At 37.5% G+C, this 22,736-nt stretch overlaps 1 protein-coding gene across 4 annotated transcripts in view; it reads right to left on the bottom strand.

The window, feature by feature from the left end:
- The window catches only part of LOC123552273 (uncharacterized), an 89,398-nt gene extending 67,051 nt beyond the window's left edge, over nucleotides 1–22,347 (bottom strand). For 2 of the 4 annotated variants that reach the window (XM_053541767.1, XM_053541768.1), the window contains exons 1-3: nucleotides 22,323–22,347; nucleotides 10,825–10,908; nucleotides 4,504–4,599 (exon numbers count right to left, since the gene is read on the bottom strand). In XM_053541767.1, the coding sequence (XP_053397742.1) occupies nucleotides 4,504–4,599; nucleotides 10,825–10,908; nucleotides 22,323–22,341 (199 nt within the window). In that variant the 5' untranslated portion in view covers nucleotides 22,342–22,347. The remainder of the gene's footprint in view (nucleotides 1–4,503; nucleotides 4,600–10,824; nucleotides 10,909–22,322) is intronic. The other 2 variants (XM_053541769.1, XM_053541770.1) reach the window with 1 other exon arrangement.
- Between the last annotated feature and the right edge of the window lie 389 nt (nucleotides 22,348–22,736).

Raw genomic sequence — 22,736 nt, 5'->3', positions numbered from 1 at the left:
AGTTATGGCCGATGTTAGAGTTTAGGACCTTTGACCTACGGAGCTGGGTCTTGCGTGCGACACGTCGTTTACTGTGTCACACATTCATGCAGTTAGTTATTTTAAAATCCATACATGAATGAAAAGATATGGACTGGACACGCCCATCAATGCACTATCATGAAAAATGACCTTTAACGTCTAAGTGTGACTTGACCTTTGAGCTACGGACCTGGGTCTTGCGCGCGACACGTCGTTTACTGTGGTACACATTCTGCCAAGTTATTTTGAAAATCCATCATGGATAACAAAGATATGGACCGGACAACGCCCATCAATGCACTATCCTTTAAAGTCTAAGTGTGACCTTGACCTTTGAGCTACGGACCTGGGTCTTGCACACGACAAGTCGTCTTACTGTGGTACACATTCATGCCAAGTTATTTGAAAATCCATCCATCGATGACAAAGATATGGACCGGACACGCCCATCAATGCACTATCCTTTAATGTCTAAGTGTGACCTTGACCTTTGAGCTACGGACCTGGGTCTTGTGCGCGACACGTCGTCTTACTGTGGTACACATTCAAGCAAAGTTATTTGAAAATCCATCCATCGATGACAAAGATATGGACCGGACACGAAAATTGCGGACAGACTGACAGACCGACAGACTGACAGACTGACAGACCGACGGACCAACAGACGGACAGACGGTTCAAAAACTATATGCCTCCCTTCGGGGGCATAAAGAAATACCTGTACATCCCATTCAGGCTCTATCTTTCTATCAAATTAGTATTTTCAGTATTAAAAGTTAAATAGAGGATATTACATGGGTGTCTGTTCATACTGAACTTAAAAACAAATTGAATAAAATAATAAAATGCGAGGCTGTGCCGAGCATTTTTTCAATTTTATTCAACAAATCTAATAAATTCAATGTGGAAAATCACGAATGTAATATTCTTTTTATCACATGTAAGCTTTTCCAACAGAAACATAAAAAAATACTTTCTGTAACTATTATAAACAAGAGATCATAGAGTGATCTTGGCCCCCACCATTGAGCCATTTCTGAATGTTCCAAATTTCAAGACTAGCTCAAGGTCAAAATCAAGGTCAAATTTCATTTAAGTACACAACACTGTGCATGTGGTACATGCATGTGGTCCAACTTTGAAAGCTGTAGCTTGAGAAATGTGAAAGTAGGTCAATAGATCAATTTCAAGGTCAAAGTTCATTTCAGGACACAAAACTATGCATGAGCTTCAAATCTGAAGGCTGTAGCTTGAGAAATGTGAAAGTAGGTACTAGGTAAAAATCAATGTCAAATTTCAATCAAGAACACAAAACTATGCATGAGGTCCAAATTTGAAACCTGTAGCTTCAGAAATGTGAAAGTAGGCCACTAGGTCAATCTCGAGATCAAAGTTCATTTCAGTACACAAAACTATGCATGTGGTCCAAATTTGAAGGCTGTAGCTACAGAAATGTAAAAGTAGGTCACTAGGTCAAAATCAAGGTCAAATTTCATTTCGGAACACAAAACTATGCATGTGGTCCAAATTTGAAGCCTGTACCTTCAAAAATGTGAAAGTAGGTCACTAGGTCAATGTCAAGGTCAAAGTTTTTTTTCAGTGCACAAAACTATGCATGTGGTCCAAATTTTAAGGCTGTTGCTTGAGAAATGTGAAAGTAGGTCACTAGGTCAAAAATCAAGGTCAAATTTCATTTCAGAACACAAAACTATGCATGTGGTCCAAATTTTAAGCCTGTACCTTCAAAAATGTGAAAGTAGGTCACTAGGTCAATGTCAAGGTCAAAGTTTTTTTTTCGGTGCACAAAACTATGCATGTGGTCCAAATTTGAAGGCTGTAGGTACAGAAATGTGAAAGTAGGTCACTAGGTCAAGATCAAGGTCAACTCGGGTCAAGGTTCATCTTGCCACTCAAAACTATACAATCATGTGGTCCAAATTTGAATGTTGTAGGTTATGGACAAGAAGATTTTAAAAGTTTTTCCCTATATAAGTCTATATGAACCATGTGACCCCCGGGGAGGGGCCATATTTGACCCTAGAGGGATAATTTGAACAAACTTGGTAGAGAACCACTAGATGATGCTTCTTTACAACTAGAGCTATCACTAAAGGTGATGAATGTACCCCCCGCATGCACTGACACAGTACATTGCAATTTGACGCACACAAGATTGCATAATTATGTGGACTGTATGTACAGTCGAGTCCACTTAATACGAACTCGCTTGATACGAATTTTCGGCTATAACGAACAAAATCTAGATTCCCCGGCTGAGTCCTTCCATTGCTTTGTAAAATTATTTCGGTAATAGCGAACTCGCTTCATACGAATTTTCGGGAGATATGAACACATTCTGGAAGTCCCAATGAGCTAAAATGTCATAAGTTTCCATTTTTTGATACAAACTAATTTTAGAAGTCGGCGGCCAGTTTTTGCTTCGCGTGACTTTTTGAATCTGTAAAGTGCTTATAATTAATTGAAGTAATTATCACCTGTAATCGATAAATACATAATAAAGAGATTAGCATTATGTAAAGAGATTAGCATTATGTATGCAGTTATTTTATTCATTACAATCGAGTCCAAGTAAGAATGTTTTCAGCAATTGAGCGATAATCACTTTCATTAATACACCTATCCATAAAAATATAATTTCACTTTCATTAATACACCTGTCCATAAAAATATAATTTCATTGTATGTTTTAGGGCCATGTAGTGTAGTTCTGATATCATAATGGCTATGCCTAAGTCTGGCATAAGAAGAAAATCAATTTCTTTCAAATATTGTTCAGAATTAGAGGAATGTGGGATTCAGGAACTAAATAATAGTAAAATTCAACCAAAATTTACCAGTTTTTTTTCAAGTAAAAGATTGAAATACCATGTGTAAAGTACCTGTTGCAAAAATGCATTGACGTATACACGTTACTGTATTCCTATGTATCTATATGTGTTATAAACACTTGATGATTCAATACATTTGTACATTAAATTTTATTTTCATAAATTTTTACGTGTCTAAGTATGAATTTTGTTGAGTTACTTTATTGTACATACTAACCTGAATACACTCACTTATCAGTTTAAAACTCCCAATGAACATCTATTCACTAATGTTTTTTAATTCATCGGAAGCTATTCATTGGTGATACTGTCCAACTTGCTCGGGCAAATTATCCGGGTGTCATACATTCGTTTATACGAATTTCGTTTGATACGAACACATTTCCCAGGTCCCGAAGAGTTCATATAAAGCGAGTTTGACTGTATATAGACTGTATGTATACAGTATAGCAACAAAAAAAGTCCCATAACTATGCAGAATATTTATCTAAAAGAACGTAACATGCACCATGCACAACTAGGGTTGGTATTGATCACTTGTATGAAGTTTCATTAAATTGTGTGCAAGGGTTCAGAAGATTAGGCGCGCTCAAGACTGCATATGCAGACTGTATGTACATAGTATGTTAACAAGAAACAAAGTCTGCAATTTTTGTTGTTGAAAGAACCTAACATGCCCCATGCACAACTACTGTTGTTCCTGATCACTTGTGTAAAGTTTCATTAAATTGTGTCAAGGGGATGAGGACAGATGAAGCGCACAAGATTGTGTCTACGGACAGACAACCTGAAACCAGTATACCCCCCCTTACAACTTTGTTGTCGGGGGGGGGGGGGGGGGGGGGGGGGGGGTACAAATATCAAAGGCTTAGGCTTTGTGGTGTGGACAAGAAGATTTTCCCTATACAAGTCTATGTAAACCATGTGACCCCCAGGGCGGGGCCATATTTGACCCTAGGGTAATAATTTGAAAACTTTTAGTAGAGAACCATATACAAAATATCAAAGCCCTAGGCCCTGTGGTTTTGGACAAGAAGTTTTTCAAAGTTTTTCCCTATATAAGTCTATATAAACCATGTGACCTCGGGGACGGGGCCATATTTGACCCAAGGGAAATAATTTGAACAATCTTGGTAGAAGACCACTAGATGATGCTACATACCAAATATCAAAGCCCTAGGCTCTGTGGTTTTGGACAAGAAGTTTTTCCCTATACAAATCTATGTAAATTATGAAAATAAACAAAGTGCCATAACTCACTCAAAAATTGTTGAACCAGTCTGATTTTCAGGGGGCCACAACTAGGGTACCAATACATCTTTCTGACAAAGTTTGGTCAAAATCCCCCCAGTAGTTTCTGAGGAGATGCGATAACGAGAAATTGTTAACGGACAGACAGACGACGGACCACAGACGCAGAGAGATTTGAATAGCCCACCATCTGATGATGGTGGGCTAACAAGTCAATTTGACGTCTCTGATACTTTATTTTAACGACGTTGACTTCAAAGCTTTATTACAGTAGTGTATTATCAAATTTATATAATGGCTTTATTTCACTCCCGCAACGTCCAACGTGATAATATTCATTACTTTATGCCTTATAAGAGGAAGCCAAGGTTAATGTGCACACCTGTATCTCCCTGGATCATCTTTTTCTTCTGTTTCTGTATCTGCTTAGCCTCTAACTGTGACCTGAATGGCACCTCAGAATGTGATGGTCCTAAGCCTATAAAATAATATACAACATGCGTTCTTTCTTTATAAATGAGCCGTGCCATGGGAAAACCAACATAGTGGCTTTGCGACCAGCATGGATCCAGACCAGCCTGCGCATCCGCACAGTCTGGTCAGGATCCATGCTGTTCGCTAACATTTTCTCTAATAGCAATAGGCTTTGAAAGCTAACAGCATGGATCCTGACCAGACAGCGCGGATGCGCAGGCTGGTCTGGATCCATGCTGGTCGCAAAGCCACTATGTTGGTTTTCTCATGGCACAGCTCAAATATATTTTTGACTAAGATGAAGTGATTTTTTCTGCATTTGGTCCGATCATTTTGAGTGCAAAAATCAAAGTGCAAGCCACCCTGGTGTCCTCATAACAGTGATAGTTCTAGCTAGTGCTAAATTTTTAAGTCTTTACATTGTTGGTGTCTTGTGCTTATGAACTTACACATCATTCTGTAACATTAGCACTAAACACCATTGATGTTAAGTTCCGACTTTCAAAACAAGAGCTGTCCATAAGACAGCGCGCTCGACTTTTCTCAGTACTTGACTCTGAATTAGAGCTTTGCCAGTAAAAACTTGATAAAAGTTTAACCAAACAATTCTACGTTAAAACGGGGCATAACTCGTCAAAATTCAAATCAATGTTATAGGGATTGTTTCTCCTGGTGTAGACTTTTATTGTAATAACTATTTTAAGTTTCAAGTCGAAAGCATGATCACCGCAGCTGAGAAGTAAAACTCTTCAGTAACAGATATATTTGACTTTATCAAAACCTTTACTCAAAAATTCTAAGTCAAACAAGAGCTGTCTGTAAGACAGCCAGGGTTCTCACTAGCAATTTCAAGTTGCAGTCCTGGGACTCCCAAAGCTGAAAAAGTTGCAGTCCCAACTACTAACTAGACTGACGTACAGACTCAAACGTTTCGTCAAAACACAGGCCTCTATTGTACTGTCAAATTAAGTGTAGGCTGACAGACATTTTGTAAACACAATTCTTCACACAAATATTGTTAAGGTGTGGTAAAAAGTAAAGATAAAATAGGTCACATGTAGTCAAAAATTAATGTAGGAAAAAATCACCCCTGCACAACACCCCCCTCCCCCACCCCCCACACCCTGCTGCTTCTGATCTTCCTGGACAAAATCCCCCAGTGAAGTTATCAAGTTGGACAAAATCCCCCTTGTGAAAATATCAAGTTGCCCAAAAATCGCTCCTGATAATTTTTTCTTTACTGGTCTTTCTTATTTCAGAATGGAAACGTATATAAACATACAGTGAAAAGAAAATATATAAACTATTACTACTTTTATTTTAATACTCATTAAGAACACAACGTGTCTAAAATACAAGAATGCACAGTATGTCTATGATCAACATATTAATAAATGCTTCCTGAAATAACATCAGCGATTTTGCAGAAAAATAATCACGTTACTAAGACCGGCATCATAAAATTACTCGGACGTTCATAATTAAGCCTAATTATCACTTTCTTAAAAAAGATTCTAAAAAGTTCTTTAAAATTGGTAATTAGTACGTGAGAAAACAATCGGAGTTACTTCAAACACTATGTAATCCGTCGTTAGCAATTAGAAATTGTCACCTATGCAATCACACCGACAATCACATGTATTCGAGTTGATCTGTCTCGCGGTGAAGTGGAAACGGGCAATACTGATTGGCTGTATGCGGCTATCGGTGACAAACCAGAAACTCCGCCCACATATTTTGCTCTCGAGTCAAACCTTGTGTATTCGCAATTTATGTAATCAATTAATTTTCACTGCCTCTCACTGCAGAAACGGGCGTCCGGGGACTTCCAAGCTGCAATAAACACGCGTATACCGGGACCAATTATGCGACCAGGGACGCCGATTTCGGCGTTTCCGAGAACCCTGACAGCACACTCGACTTTTCTCAGTGCTTGACTCTGAATTAGAGCTTTGCCAGTAAAAACTTTATAAAACTTCAACCAAAAAATTCTAAGTTAAAAAGGGGCATAACTCTGTCAAAATTCAAATCAGTTATGGGGACTGTTTCTCATGGAGTAGACTTTGATAAGAAATAACTGTTTTAAGTTTCAAGTCAAAAGCTTTCATAGTAACAGAGATATTTGACTTTATCAAAAACTTAAACCAAAAAAATTCTAAGTTAAAAAGGGGCATAACTCCATCAAAATTCAAATAGAGTTATAGGGATTGTTTCTCCTGGTATAGATTAATATAGTCAATAACTGTTTTAAGTTTCAAATCAATAGCTTTGATAGTAACAGAAATATTTGACTTTATCAAAAACTTTAACCAACGGCAACACCGACACTGGGGCAAGTGCAATAGCTCATCTTTTCTTTGAAAAGTCAAGCTAAAAAGCCTTAACAAGAGCTGTCCGTAAGACAACCAATGCTTGTCTATTCAAATTGTTGTCCTAGAAGCAGAAATATTACCCTAAATGTTAAAATATCTATAGAGTTTCAATCCAGTATCTGCATTAGTTTTGGAGATTGTAACTTGCATGAAAAACTGTAACCAGAAGTTTTTAAGTTCAAAAGGGACATAATTTTACAAAATATATGTCAGAGATATAGGACTTGTTGCTATGACCCTAGTTTTATGAACCCAAAGAAACATGTGAAGTTTCAATTCAATATTTGCATTCGTTTCTCAGATAGTATTTTGCATGCTTTGACCAGGATTTTCTAAGTCCAAAAGGAGGCATAATTTGGCCAAAATAAATGTCAGAGTTATAGGACTTGACACTATCATCTAGTTTTATAACCCCGAAGACAAATCAATATCTGCATTAGTTTTGCAGATAGTAACTTGCATGCAAAACTTCAACCAGAATTTTTAGTCCAAAAGGGGGCATAATTTGGGCCCAAAACACATGTAAGAGTTATGAAACTTAATCCTGTGAGGTTGATTATTAATGTAAAAAAAAAAGAAAACTAGATGTGTGTCCACAGGACACAGGTGCCCCCACACATGCCACTGTAATATGGTTTTATGACTCAGGTTAAATCATTTTTAAGATGCTTGCAACACAAACTTTTAAGAACTTTATGTGTATTTTTCACTTAGTTAGCCATCACAGGCTATAAAACAATCCTCTAATGTTTTATGATTCTAGGTCAAGTACATTTTAACATACATGTTTCACAAACTTTTTTTTTTTGAGTAAGTCTGGACAAGAAGTCTGGTCTTGTGTAATGAAAAAACTAAAACAAGAAGGATAAGATGGCCCTAGGTCGCTCACCTGAGAAACACACCATAATACACCGTAACAGTTTAAACATGTTTGACCTAGTGATTTCATGGAAAAAAATATTCTGACCAATTATAAAAATTGGAGCAAAAACCTTGAGTATAAGCAAGTATTTTCTTTGATTTGACCTAGTGACCTAGTTTTTGATCACAGAAGACCCATATTCGAACTTGACTTAGATTTCATCAAAGCTATCATTCTGATCAAATTTCATGAAGATCAGTTGAAAAATACAGTCTCTATCGCATACACAAAGTTTTTCTTTGATTTGACCTAGTGACCTAGTTTTTGAACCCAGATGACCCATATTCGAACTTGACCTAGATTTTATCAAGGCTATCATTCTGACAAAATTTCATGAAGATCAGTTGAAAAATACTGCCTCTACCACATACACGAGGTTTTTCTTTGATTTGACCTAGTGACCTACTTTTTGACTACAGATGACCCATATTCAATTTCTACCTAGATTTTATCAAGGCAATCATTCTGACTTACTTTCAGAAAGATCAACTGAAAAAAACAGCCTCTATTGCATACACAACGTTTTCCTTTGATTTGACCTAGTGACCTACTTTTTGATCCCAGATGACCCATATTTAAATTTAACCTAGACTTCATCAAGGCAATCATTCTGACCAAATTTCATGAAGATCAATTGAAAAATACAGCCTCTGTCGCATACAGAAGGTTTTTCTTTGATTTGACCTAGTGACCTACTTTTTGATCCAAGATGACCAATAATCAAACTCAAACTAGATTTTATCAAGGCAATCATTCTCACCAAATTTCATAAAGATCAATTGAAAAATACATCCTCTATCGCATACACAAAGTTTTTCTTTGATTTGACCTAATTACCTACTTTTTGATCCCAGATGACCCATATCCGAACCTGACCTAGATTTCATCAAGGCAATCATTCTGACCAAAATTCATGAAGATTAATTGAAAAATACAGCCTCTATCACATACACAAGGTTTTTCTTTGATTTGACCTAGTGACCTAGTTTTTGACCCCAGATGACCCATTTTCGTACGTGGCCTAGATTTCATCAAGGTTATCATTCTGACCCAAATTAGAAGATTAATTGAAAAATACAGCCTCTATCGCATACACAAAGTTTTCTTTTCTTTGATTTGACCTAGTGACCTAGTTTTTGTCCCCAGATGACCCATTTTCGAACTCGGCCTATATTTCATCAAGGTGATCATTCTAACCAAATTTCATGAACATCAGTTGAAAAATACAGCCTCTATCGCATACACAAGCTAAATGTTGATGGACAGACAGACAGACGACAGACGCCGGACATTGAGTGATCAGAAAAACTCACCTGGAGCTAAAAAACAACAAAATAAGTCAGGGGCTATAACTCCTACAAGACTGAATGAATCCAGACAAGAAACCCCAGGTGCACAACTGCACATGCTGACCAACATTCCTGTAAACTTTGGTGACTTTAGGTCAAATACTTTCGGAGCTACGTTCGACACAACATTAAAATGACCAATTTTTTACTAAGTCAGGGGCCATAACTCCTACAAAACTGAATGAATCCAGATGCGAAACCCCACGTGCACAACTACACATGCTGACCAACATTCCTGTAAAGTTTTGTGACTCTACGTCAAATACTTTTGGAGCTAGGCGCGACACAACACTAAAATGACCAATTTTTACAAAGTCAGGGACCATAACTTCTACACGACTGAATGAATCTGGACGCGAAAGCCCAGGTGCACAACTACACATGCCGACCAACATTCCTGTAAAGTTTTGTGACTCTACATCAAATACTTTTGGAGCTAGGCGTGACACAACATTCTCGGAAGGACGGACGGGCAAGAGCAAATCTATATGCCCCCACCATGGTGGTGGGGGGGGGGGGGGGGGGGGGGGGGGGGCACAAAAATAAGTTTCAAAGCTATATATGCCTTTAAAAAGTTTAAATAATAGCTATATGCACTTGCATACTAAACTTTAACCAGGATTTTCTAAGTCAAACAGGAGCATGATTTGGCCAAAATAAATGTCAGAGTTATGGGACTTGACCCACTGAGGTTGGTAACTGACCAAGACAAAGACAAATATAAGTTTCAAAGCTATATGCCTTTAAATGATGGCTGTACCCACTTGCATGCAAACTCTTCAAATAGTCGAGCTAAAAATGTAGCACTAGCTAAAACTATCACTGATAGTAACTGATAGAGAAGGTAAGCACTGTATATGACAACTGAATGACAAAAACAATTGATGTTAGATTTATGAAAACCCCTCAAGGGTAAAACAATTAGAAAATATGGAGTGGACAAGAAATAAAGCTATTTCAGCTTTGACCACAAAGCCTGACTTTGACCTTGAAGTTTGTGACATGGGTTGTGCATGTGTCTGGATATATTACAATGGTAAACAACTACGTGTGATAACTTAAAAATTGATTGGAGGTTTTGGTGATATGCATTTGGACAGACTCCCAATATTTAACCCTTTCCCTACTACATTTCTATAATGAACTTGTCCATCTTTCAATTTGGATAGTATCATTAACTGTTAAAAGGGGTGCTTTCCAAAAAGATACTGACTGAATGGCGAACAGTGCAGATCTTGATCAGACTGCACGGATGTGCAGGCTGATCATGATCTGCACTGGTCGCAAAGGTAATATCAACTGAGTCCAGCATGATCAGGGTAAATGTCATACCAGCACAAAGGTGATAATTTTCATGGCCCTTTTCAAGTTCCAATGGTGAATGAAAACCTCAGATGAATTCTAAATGCATAGTGATGAGGAACAAATGATTCAAAGTCATTGACAATATCATTAAACCATACAGGCTTCTACAATGTATGGCATACAAAAACTGGGTTAAGTTTTCATAGCTTTGGTATGCATATTCTTTCATTCAGCTTTTGTCTGCTAGAGACAGTGCCTCCAGTCAAAAGTAATATTCTTACTGTTTTCTGTTTGTTTTTCTTGATTTCTTTTCAACAACTTTTCTTTTTTCAATTTCATCTTCATCTTCTTCTTAAGACGCTTCTCTGAAAAGAAATCAGTAGAATGAATAATACAGAGAACTACCAATTCAAGAGTACAATGTGTTTACATCTAGGTCACTTCAGCTGCATTCTGTATTTTCAAGCATGGTATAATTTGACGCCAAACTGTTCTGACTTTCTTTTTCAAGCAACGGAGATTTCTGATGATGCTATCATATACAGGATATAAGCCATGTAGATACTAACTATGGGTGATACAATTCATGGCTAGAAAATATCAGAGGTCCAGGATAAGAAAGAAAACAGTGGCATACAGCAGATACTGACTTTTTCGACATAATAGGATAAATCCTGTTTTCCAGTATAAGCCACCAATAAATACCCTTTTCTGGTTTTACGGTGAGGGGGCTATCAGCCATAACGCGATATAGCGGTAGTGTTTAATATTATCCTTTTTTTCCAAAAGTTTAAACAAAGGTAATGGTAAAAAAATTATTGCAGATTATCATAAATCATTGTTGCAATTAAGATGCAGCAAGAATTTCCCCAATGTTACTTTATTTTTGAAATTATATTTTTATTCTAAACTGCCACTTCCATAGCACGATAGCGGTTGTGTAAAATATTCGCATTTTCAAGGTAAATAGTTTATTTGTACAAAGATTTTGTTGCCCAGGTCGTAAAATAGAAATTTCAATGTGAGACAGAAAGAATAATCCTAAATGCTTATGATGTCGCCAGCCCCTACCTACCCACTTCTTTTTTTCGGAAATACCAGAGGCCTGGATTTATTCTAAACGTCCAAAATTACGGAGAATGTAATTCTCACCCCACATTTAAACAAGATCTGTTGGAGGACAGCCAGGGATCTTTAGCGGTCGCTACTCATGAAATTCGAGTAAGAATAAAACAAGAGCTGTCACAGGAGACAGCGCGCTCGACTACTTCGATGCTGGATAGTGAAACTGGGCACATCTGAGGAAACTAGAGCTGTCACTGGAGTGTTTAATGACTCCAATTGTGGATGAAGATATTGCACAATAGCCTGAGTCTATGTCAAAAATATCAACTTTAAGTAATAAGAGAGGTAAAGATAAAATGTATCAAAACACTATATAAGTATATCCTAAGCAAAAAGGGGCATAATTCACTAAATACTGGTGCCAGAGTTATGCACCTTATGTCATATGGTGTGGGTGATGATGCTGAACAACTATTTTAAGTTTGAATCAAATCCATTCAGTAATAACAGAGGTAGAGTGAAAGTGCACCAAAACTTTAACCTGAAATTCTAAGTAAAAAGGGGAATAATTCATGAAAAATTGTGCCAGAGTTATGCATCTTGTGTCATATGATGTGGGTGATGATGCTGAACAACTATTTTAAGTTTGAATCAAATCCATTCAGTAATAACAGAGACAGAGTGAAAGTGCATCAAAACTTTAACCTAAATTCTAAGTAAAAAGGGGGAATAATTAATGAAAAATTGTCGCCAGAGTTATGCACCTTGTGTCATATGATAAGGGTAATGATGCTGAACAATTATTTTAAGTTTGAATCAGATCCATTCAGTAATAACAGAGATAGACTGAAAGTGCATCAAAACTTTAGCCTGAAATTCTAAGTAAAAAGGGGAATAATTCATGAAAAATTGTGCCAGAGTTATGCATCTTGTGTCATATGATGTGGGTGATGATGCTGAACAACTATTTCAAGTTTGAATCAAATCCATTCAGTAATAACAGAGGTAGAGTGAAAGTGCACCAAAACTTTAACCTGAAATTCTAAGTAAAAAGGGGGAATAATTCATGAAAAAATGGTGCCAGAGTTATGCACCTTGTGTCATATGATGTAGGTGATGATGTTGAACAACCATTTTAAGTTTGAATCAAATCCATTCAGTAATAAAAGAGAAAGAGTGAAAGTGCATCAAAACTTTAACCTGAAAATCTAAGTGAAAAGGGGGGATAATTCATGAAATATTGGTGCCAGAGTTATGGCCCTTATGTCAGATGATGTGGATGATGATGAGGAATAAGTATTACAAGTTTGAATCAAATCCATCAAGTAATTACAGAGGTAAGTTGAAAAAAGAGAAAGTGTAAAAAAAACTTTAACCAAGGTGGGGACACAGAAAGCGGCCGACTCCAGGTCGAGTAGGACAGCTCTCCTTATACTTCGTATAGTCGAGCTAAAAATATGAGTAGGAAATCATGGCACTCAAATATTTTTGCGATCACGTTCGAAAATCTACAAATTCACTCAAACTGTCCTTTGGGGTAGTTATTTTACCGATAATCATGTGACCGCTTGTAGACGCTTGTCGCTTTATACAAATGTAATTATCAGATATCTAAGCAAGCGTCTAAACGATATTTGTTTTCGTTTTGGTCGGTGATTCGCAACTGCGAAAATGGAGAGGAAAATAACAAGTTTCTTCGGACGAAAAGGCCTGCGGAGACCGAAAATGCTAGCGACACCATGGGCAGTGACCTGAAAGAACTTAAAACTTCTGAGTCCAGCCAAAAGTGTAAAGAATCACCTAGTACCGAAACCAGAAAGTCCCGGCCTGTTCGAACCGTGAAGTGGGAAACAGAGCTGAACATTCAACTTTTTTATGAAACACTTTATAAATTTAGCACATAAACAGCCTTTAAATAATTGCTAGTGGAACCCACCATTTTGCTAGTGGAAAAAAATGTGGGGAAAAAAAGTTAAATTCGATCCCTGACAGCAACGCTTGGCTATTCAACAGCCTTGTCAGCTGAATGAATATACAAGTAAAAAAACAGTAATTTTGTAAAAAAAAAATGCAAAACAGAGTTACAGTATTTATCATAACTTACACACATGTGGTTGTATTTTATTTGCAGAAGCTTTTGAATGGCTGTTTAGTCTTGATATCTGCATTGCCAAAACCGTTTCCCACGAACACAATTGTCAAATTTTATCAATGTTTACAAACTTATTTCTAAAAGGTGACCAATAACCCCAGCAGGGGTTTGATTAAATGGCAGATAGAACATGTAGATGATCTACCATGGAACTGAAAGATATATTTAGTGGTTGTTGTTTGCATGTGGAATTTTTGGTAGAACAAGAGCTGTCTCCATAGGATGACACAGGCCCCCGATGGCACTTTAAATGAATAGTTATGGCCGATGTTAGAGTTTAGGACCTTTGACCTACGGAGCTGGGTCTTCCCGCGACACATCGTCGTACTGTGTCACACATTCATGCGTGGTTATTTAAAAATCCATGCATGAATGACAAAAATATGGACCGGACACGCACATCAATGCACTATCATGAAAAATGACATTTAACGTCTAAGTGTGACCTTGACCTTTGAGCTACGGACCTGGGTCTTGCGCGCGACACGTCGTCTTACTGTGGTACACATTCATGCCAAGTTATTTGAAAATTCATCCATCGATGACAAAGATATGGACCGGACACGCCCATCAATGCACTATCCTTTAATGTCTAAGTGTGACCTTGACCACTGAGCTACGGACCTGGGTCTTGCGCACGACACGTCGTCTTACTGTGGTACACATTCATGCCAAGTTATTTGAAAATCCATCCATCAATGACAAAGATATGGACTGGACACGCCCATCAATGCACTATCCTTTAATGTCTAAGTGTGACCTTGACCTTTGAGGTACGGACCTGGGTCTTGCGCGCGACACGTCGTCTTACTGTGGTACACATTCATGCCAAGTTATTTGAAAATCCATCCATCGATGACAAAGATATGGACCGGACACGAAAAATGCGGACAGACAGACAGATGGTTCAAAAACTATATGCCTCCCTTCGGGGGCATAAAAATATCAGAGTGTGAAACTACTAATGGCATCGTGAAATGTAGCACTGTGGACATGAATACAGTCTAACCTGTACTAACGGCCACCTCCGATCAGCGGTCACCTCCGTTCAGCGGCCATTTTATGACGCCCCCGACGGATTTTCCTCTATTTTATCACTTTATTCAGCGGCCACCTGCCGTCCGCGGCCAGCGGCCACCGAAATTGCCTCCCGACCGCCGTATTTGACCCCTTTCAGCGGCCATTTTTCTTCCAAAACGAATTATTTTTAGGCAATAATCGCCAAAGATACCCGATTTTGAGAAGCACGTGGTTGCTAAGTTTCGCGTGACTTCACCATAAGAACGACAAAATGACATGAGCTTCTCAATTAAAACTGATAACCAAAGGTGTAATCCCCTTTTGTTATGATCAAATGGCCAGTAATTCTCGGCAATTAACGTGTCACCTCGTGTCAAATTTGTTGTTCACAGTTTGACCTCGGTTAAAGATAATACTCGATAATTAATTAGTAGCATAATATTGGTGATTTTTTATACTTTTGTCATCAAAATACTTTTAAATTTATACGAAATTGTGTTTGAAAAAAAAAATTAACCACTCTATCTTTTACGGAACGTAACGGCAATCTTAGATTTAGCGTAGACAATAAGCGCCGAGAGTAGGGTCCCTTACCAAAATGGTGAAAATTGTAAACAAACTTGTTTTGAAGTTGGAAAATTGTCTGTAACAATTTTTGTAATAAAAAAACCACGCCGGAGTTCTAGATTGCTAAGAATACCATTCGTATTGCGAAGGCAAATGCACGTCATTGTATCCTGGTAAAATAATAAAAGAAAACCCAAAAAGAAATGGGCCTAAAGGCTATAGACTGGTCAGAAGTCTGAAAAATACATATACTGGCTGCACCTCCGATCAGCGGTCACCTGGCTTAAGCGGCCAAATTGTCTGCTTCCCTTGGCTGGCTGCTTAAGACAGGTTAGACTGTAGCTTTATTTAAATTTTAATTGATAAATATAGTAAGTGGTTGCTGGATATATTTTTGTGTCCTGGACTGTCATCAGACTCTCTTCTGTCATAATGTAGCATCATTATTGACCAATCAAATGTGATGAACAACTATGATCTTACGCAGAAAGCATACAGATAACTCGTCAATAGCGGATCACTATCTACACTTTTAGCATGTAGTGAAGAATGTTTAGACTTTCAAGATATCTAAACTTACTTACACTTAGAACTATTGCTAGCATTCATATGTTCGATCTATCTCTACTTTATGGAACTTTTTTTCACCCAAGTCAATCAAAAATTCAAAATCACATTATTCCTATGAAATATGGTTGCAAGAGTTATCTACCGTATTTTGGTGTGTATAGGTCGCGGTAATGTATAGTCCGCATCTAATTTTTGCTCTGGAAATGGTCGGAAAATTTAAGTTCTAGCATATTAGTCGCAGTTAAGTTTCGGACTTTTTCCCCAGCAATATTAAATATTTACCAGCAAAAAAGTTATGGCGGCAGCCATATTGATGCCGCGGACTGAATTATTATCAGAACCTGATTGGTGGAAATCGGACAGTGTTATTTTCGATCCCAACCGTTTCGTACCAACAGTAGTATCGGTAACAGACTACATCAAAGAAAAGCGGCTTTTTGACACTAATTGGCAGCAGACGGTTTGCGCTTGCATTCTGTAATTATGCAAGTTTAAATGTGAATTGTTTGCACAGCAATTATAACACCTTTCCGCGTCATGTAATTAACCGCGTTCTTTTGATTCTGAGATTAACAAAATATCTCTTTTTGGATTTTTTTTTCTTTTATTTAAAAATCAAAAGTGAAAAAATTATCTTTTAAGTTTTTCAATACGCTAAGAATTAGTATAAACAATGTTTGGAATGGATGACGGATCTGTCCGGATTTTATCCAACCCGGAGTACATGTCAATGGCGTTCAGTAAAACGAAAGTAGAAACAAACGAAATTGAAATTGCAAAAACATCTTTGAATTAAAGTAATTCGTAATTTTAATAGTCTGTATGGGTTATTTACGATATATTTTATTGAAAGTAACCGCTATTGGTTGAAAGGCCACCGATATTGATAATTTTTATCCATTTTGTTCATTCGTAACAGATGCACGTAATTTTGCGAGAGCTACGGTCAGAAAATTGGCTCGAAAAAAAACTCTGCTGGCAATGTTCTGTCGTATAGGTCGCAGGAACTTTTTCAGGCAGCAAAATGGGTAGAAAAATTGCGACCTATACACACCAAAATACAGTACTCATGGAACTCAAACTCATTTGATTAGATCCATCTTTTTTGTCGAAGAATTGCTAAGTGATAAGTCTATATAACTGGATACCTAAATATTGTATAATCTCCTACGTTTAAGAGAGATTCACATTTTATTTTCAAGTGACCTGCTATAAGGCCTAAAAAAAAATTCTTTGTTTCCGGTAACATGCTCAAACAAGAGGACCATGATGGTCCTGAATCGCTCACCTCTTCCCACATGACCCAGTTTTGAGTATGACATCGTTTTTTCTATTATTTGACACAGTGACCTAGTTTTTGAGCTCATGTGACCCAGTTTTGAACCTGACCTAGATATTATCAAGATAAAAATTCTGACCAATTTTCAAGAAGATCCATTGAAAAATATGGTCTCTAGAGAGGTCACAAGGTTTTTCTATTATTTGACCTATTGACCTAGTTTTCGAAGGTACATGACCCTGTTTTGAATTTTACCTAGATATCATCAAGGTGAACATTCTCACTAATTTTCATGAAGATCTCATGAAAAATATGGCCTCTAGAGAGGTCACAAGGTTTTTCTATTTTTATACCTACTGGCCTAGTTTTTGACCGCACGTGACCCAGTTTCAAAACTGACCTAGATATCATCAAGGTGAACACTCAGGTCAATTTTCATGAAGATCCATTGAAAAATATGGCCTCTAGAGAGGTCAAAAGATTTTAATAATTTTAGACCTACTGACCTACTTTTTGACCGCAACTGACCCAGTTTCAAACTTGACCTAGATATCATCAAGATGAACATTCAGAACAACTTTCATACAGATCCCATGAAAAATATGGCCTTTAGAGAGGTCACAAGGTTTTTCTATTATTTGACCTACTGACCTAGTTTTTGATGGCACGTGACCCACTTTCGAAATTGATCTAGATATCATCAAGATGAACATTCAGACCAACTTTCATACAGATCCCATGAAAAATATGGCCTCTAGAGAGGTCACAAGGTTTTTCTATTATTTGACCTACTGACCTAGTTTTTGACGGCACGTGACCCACTTTCGAACTTGACCTAGATATCATCAAGGTGAACATTCTGACTAATTTTCATGAAGATCTCATGAAATATATGGCCTCTAGAGAGGTCACAAGGTTTTTCTATTTTTATACCTACTGGCCTAGTTTTTGACCGCACGTGACCCAGTTTCAAAACTGACCTAGATATCATCAAGGTGAACACTCAGATCAATTTTCATGAAGATCCATTGAAAAATATGGCCTCTAGAGAGGTCAAAAGATTTTAATAATTTTAGACCTACTGACCTACTTTTTGACTGCAACTGACCCAGTTTCAAACTTGACCTAGATATCATCAAGATGAACATTCGGAACAACTTTCATACAGATCCCATGAAAAATATGGCCTTTAGAGAGGTCACAAGGTTTTTCTATTATTTGACCTACTGACCTAGTTTTTGATGGCACGTGACCCACTTTCGAAATTGATCTAGATATCATCAAGATGAACATTCAGACCAACTTTCATACAGATCCCATGAAAAATATGGCCTCTAGAGAGGTCACAAGGTTTTTCTATTATTTGACCTACTGACCTAGTTTTTGACGGCACGTGACCCACTTTCGAACTTGACCTAGATATCATCAAGGTGAACATTCTGACTAATTTTCATGAAGATCTCATGAAATATATGGCCTCTAAAGAGGTCACAAGGTTTTTCTATTTTTAGACCTACTGACCTAGTTTTTGACTGCACATGACCCAGTTTCGAACTTGACCTAGATATCATCAAGATGAACATTCAGACCAACTTTCATACAGATCCCATGAAAAATGTGGCCTTTAGAGAGGTCACAAGGTTTTTCTATTATTTGACCTACTGACCTAGTTTTTGAAGGCACGTGACCCAGTTTCGAACTTGACCTAGATATCATCAAGATGAAGGTTCTGACTAATTTTCATGAAGATATTATGAAATATATGGCCTCTAGAGAGGTCACAAGGTTTTTCTATTTTTAGACCTACTGACCTAGTTTTTGAAGGCACGTGACCCAGTTTCGAACTTGAACTAGATATCATCAAGGTGAACATTCTGACCAATTTTCATGAAGATCTTGTGAAATATATGGCCTCTAGAGAGGTCACAAGGTTTTTCTATTTTTAGACCTACTGACCTAGTTTTTGAAGGCACGTGACCCAGTTTCGAACTTGACCTAGATATCATCAAGATGAACATTCTGACCAACTTTCATAAAGATCCCATGAAAAATGTGACCTCTAGAGTGGTCACAAGCAAAAGTTTACGGACGGACGCACGCACGCACGGACGCACGCACGGACGGACGACGGACACCGCGCGATCACAAAAGCTCACCTTGTCACTTTGTGACAGGTGAGCTAAAAAGGGTAGTGGGTAGGTCGGTCGGAAAAATTTGGGGTTTTTTGGATAGTGTTATTTCTAGAGCGACGCAGCGGGGCGCCCCGCCCTGCCCTTTTTTACTGCCGCCACGCTGCCCTTAAAATGTGCCCTCTTGCCTTTGATCTTCTGCTAAATCCCGCCAATTTCCCTGTTGACATGCCTCGACGATTTTTTGAACAGCAAATTACGTCACGGCGAGTGCACACAGGTAATGAGAATCAATGAAGTGTTAAAACTAATTGATAAAGATTATGGATCCTGTGAAATGTCAAAAAGGCGTGCGTAAGCGGCCAGCTGATTACCGAGCACGTGAAAAGTGCCCTAGATTTCTTTGTGCAAAATTTAAATTAGACCGTTGTTTAGTATAATAACAAGTATAATATCAATGCAGTTTGATTCTACTGTAATTTAAACTAGAAAATGCACAAATATTAATGAATATCGAAAGTAAAAGTAAGTTTAGAATGTCCGTTCACGAGTCTTATTACTCCCGATGTCGTATGCAATTTTTCCATATTTCCTTCAAAAAAGCTGACATTCGGGGGTATTTTTTATGATGAGAAACATCAAAATCGAGGAACTATCTCTGGTTTACCCTAGTGGGTCATGTAAACTGAGTAAAAACTACTTTCAGACAACATTCCGAAAGTGTACCAGTATCCGGATTGTATATTTTGGATATGCGTTTTAGTAAACTTTAACCTGACTGTAATAGCACTTTTCTGTTAATGAAATATTGATGAAAGACCTGATCAATACAACATGACTTTTGATAATTATTAGTTTACAATGTGACCTGAAACAGGCCTTTAACTATGTTGTTTACAACATGATCTTGGTTTCAAGATTAAGCTTATATTAAGGCCCTCCACTATTTCATATTCATATGAATAAGTTGACATTCTTGGTGACATTTTTTAAGAGAAAGGCTTGAATGGTTTAACCTAAACTATAAAGTAAGTAAAAAGCCTTTGTAAACTTTGTTACTGGTTTTGGGAAGATTTACCACTTTATTCTGTGACATTTCTTTTAGTGTGCAATAAAGATAAATGGAATACATATAAACAATATAGACATCTAGAAATGCAACTACTGCTATATATATATATGGTAACATTCACGTCTAAAAGAGACCCTACCCCTTTCGGACAGCACCCTGCCCCTTTTTGGCAGCACCCTGCCCTTTTTGAGCTCTAGAAATAACACTATTGGAATATATTTTTTATTAAGCGAGACTTTTCGGAAATTATTTTTATGTAAAAAAATGCATACAAATAAGTGGGTTATGCCTTAGAGCATCAGTAAGTAGATTTCTATCTATCTATCTATAAATACTGCATGACACCCTTGCGAGTATTTTATGCAGGTGCGCGTCAGTGCAGAAGGGTTTAAAAGCAGGAATGTACAGGAGAATTAAAGTAATACATAAAGTATTTCTGAGAATTTGAGAAAAAGCTGATAGTGCTAATAAAAAGGCGAAATGTACAGTAAAAGGATTAAAAACAGCCTGGTCACTCAGAAGTCCTGGCCCAGTTTGGTTACCCCTTGCCTAAACTGGTCCAGGGTAGGTGCTTGAGCAATGTCAGCCGGCAAAGAATTCCAGAGAATGATGGTAGCCGGGTAGAAAGAGAACTTGTAATAATTACAGGGTGTTTGAATTTGCCGGAAAGATTGGGAATGCATGTGTCTAGTGAGCCGGGTGGGAGGTAAAATATAAGATGGCATTGGCACTGCAACCAGTCCGTGGACAATCTTGTAAAACATCAGTAGCCTGGCATCATTTCTTCTGTTTGCAAGGGAATGCCACCCCAATTGCTTTAACATGTGTGTGACACTGCTGTAATTTGAACAGTCACTGGTGACCCATCGAGCGGCCCTGCGTTGGACCATCTCGATTTTATGTATGTTGAGCTGTGTATGTGGACTCCACACTGAGCTTCAGTACTCTAATTGTGGTCTAACAAGGGTTTTGTAGGCAAATTCCCTAATATTTTGCTGTTTGGAGGGAATATTGCGCTTAATGAAGTTAAGTGTTTGACCAGCTGTTGAAGTGACCTGGTTTATGTGTTTGTTCCAGTTTAGATCTGAAGTGATGCTAACACCAAGGTATTTTGCATCACTCACGGTTTCTAGTGTCTGCCCATGTAGTGTGTAAGTGGATTTGTAAGGGTGTTTAGACTTGGAAATATTAATCACTGTACATTTGGATGGATTGAATTCCATGTCCCATGTGTGTTCCCATTTTTGTAACCTGGTTAAGTCCTCTTGCAGAGTATGTTGTTGTGTAACATTGTTGACTGTGATATAAACAGCAGTATCATCAGCAAATAACCGGACCTGTGAAACAATATTTTCAGGCAGGTCGTTTATGTATAGCAGAAAGAGAAGAGGGCCGAGGACAGAGCCCTAGCATCACTAAACATGTTTAAAGCATAAAAAGTAAGGTTTTGCAACTTTTTGTTAAAAAGTTGAAAAAAAATATTCTCCAAGACCATAAAAACATTTAGGGCTGGGCCAAAAATTTAGGGTAGGCCGGGATACCGGAAACAAACATTTTTTTCTACGCCTAATTTGGCAGTGATTTGCGACTTTAAAAAGTATTATCAGAGCTCGCGTTCTACATGAAAATGCGAAAAAAAAATGGAAAAAGGACCTATTTATTATGGACTTCCTTCAGCTACATCACAAAAGTACATTTTTCACCGGATTACTTACCTTATTCCAATATAAAACGTGAATGTTTTTTTATTATGATCGCGAAATTGAATAACATTTTAAAATCTACATAAACTTAAAAGAAATTTACACTTGATAAAGTAATTACTTGAATGATTATCAATAACATAAGTATATATTGCAATAAAACGAAATGGAAACTGTCAAGTAACAAAGAATAATAGGAAAATGTGTATCCCACGCGCTCACCTGTCATTTTGTCACCCATTTTGTAAATGTCTGAACGAATGCAATATAGACTTATCATCATCGTCTCAGCCTCCAGCCTGGGCCGTCATTTTTTCGAAACATTTATTGTAAACTTAAGACCCTGTCCATTTGCGTATTTTTGTCGTAAACTGTAAACCAAAGAGCTATAAAAATAAATGTATTTAAATTTTATACTTCTTTGTGTAAACATATCCTTTGACTATGTATTTAACATTTTGCTAAATTGTTTCAGTAAGAAAACATTACAGGTACGTGAAAAGGATCCAAGGAACCTTAAAGCATTGACCAGGTCAAAATGGAGATAAAGCAGGCCCACACAAACTACCTAGAGTATGTACTAGAAGCACACTCAATGATCCAAAAAAAACCCAAATCAGGTCAAAACTTCTCCCG

The sequence above is a fragment of the Mercenaria mercenaria genome, chromosome 4 (assembly GCF_021730395.1).
Source record: "Mercenaria mercenaria strain notata chromosome 4, MADL_Memer_1, whole genome shotgun sequence".
Lineage (NCBI taxonomy): Eukaryota > Metazoa > Mollusca > Bivalvia > Venerida > Veneridae > Mercenaria > Mercenaria mercenaria.
Note: the sequence above shows the minus strand (reverse complement) of the source record. Positions and strands in the feature narration are given on the sequence as shown.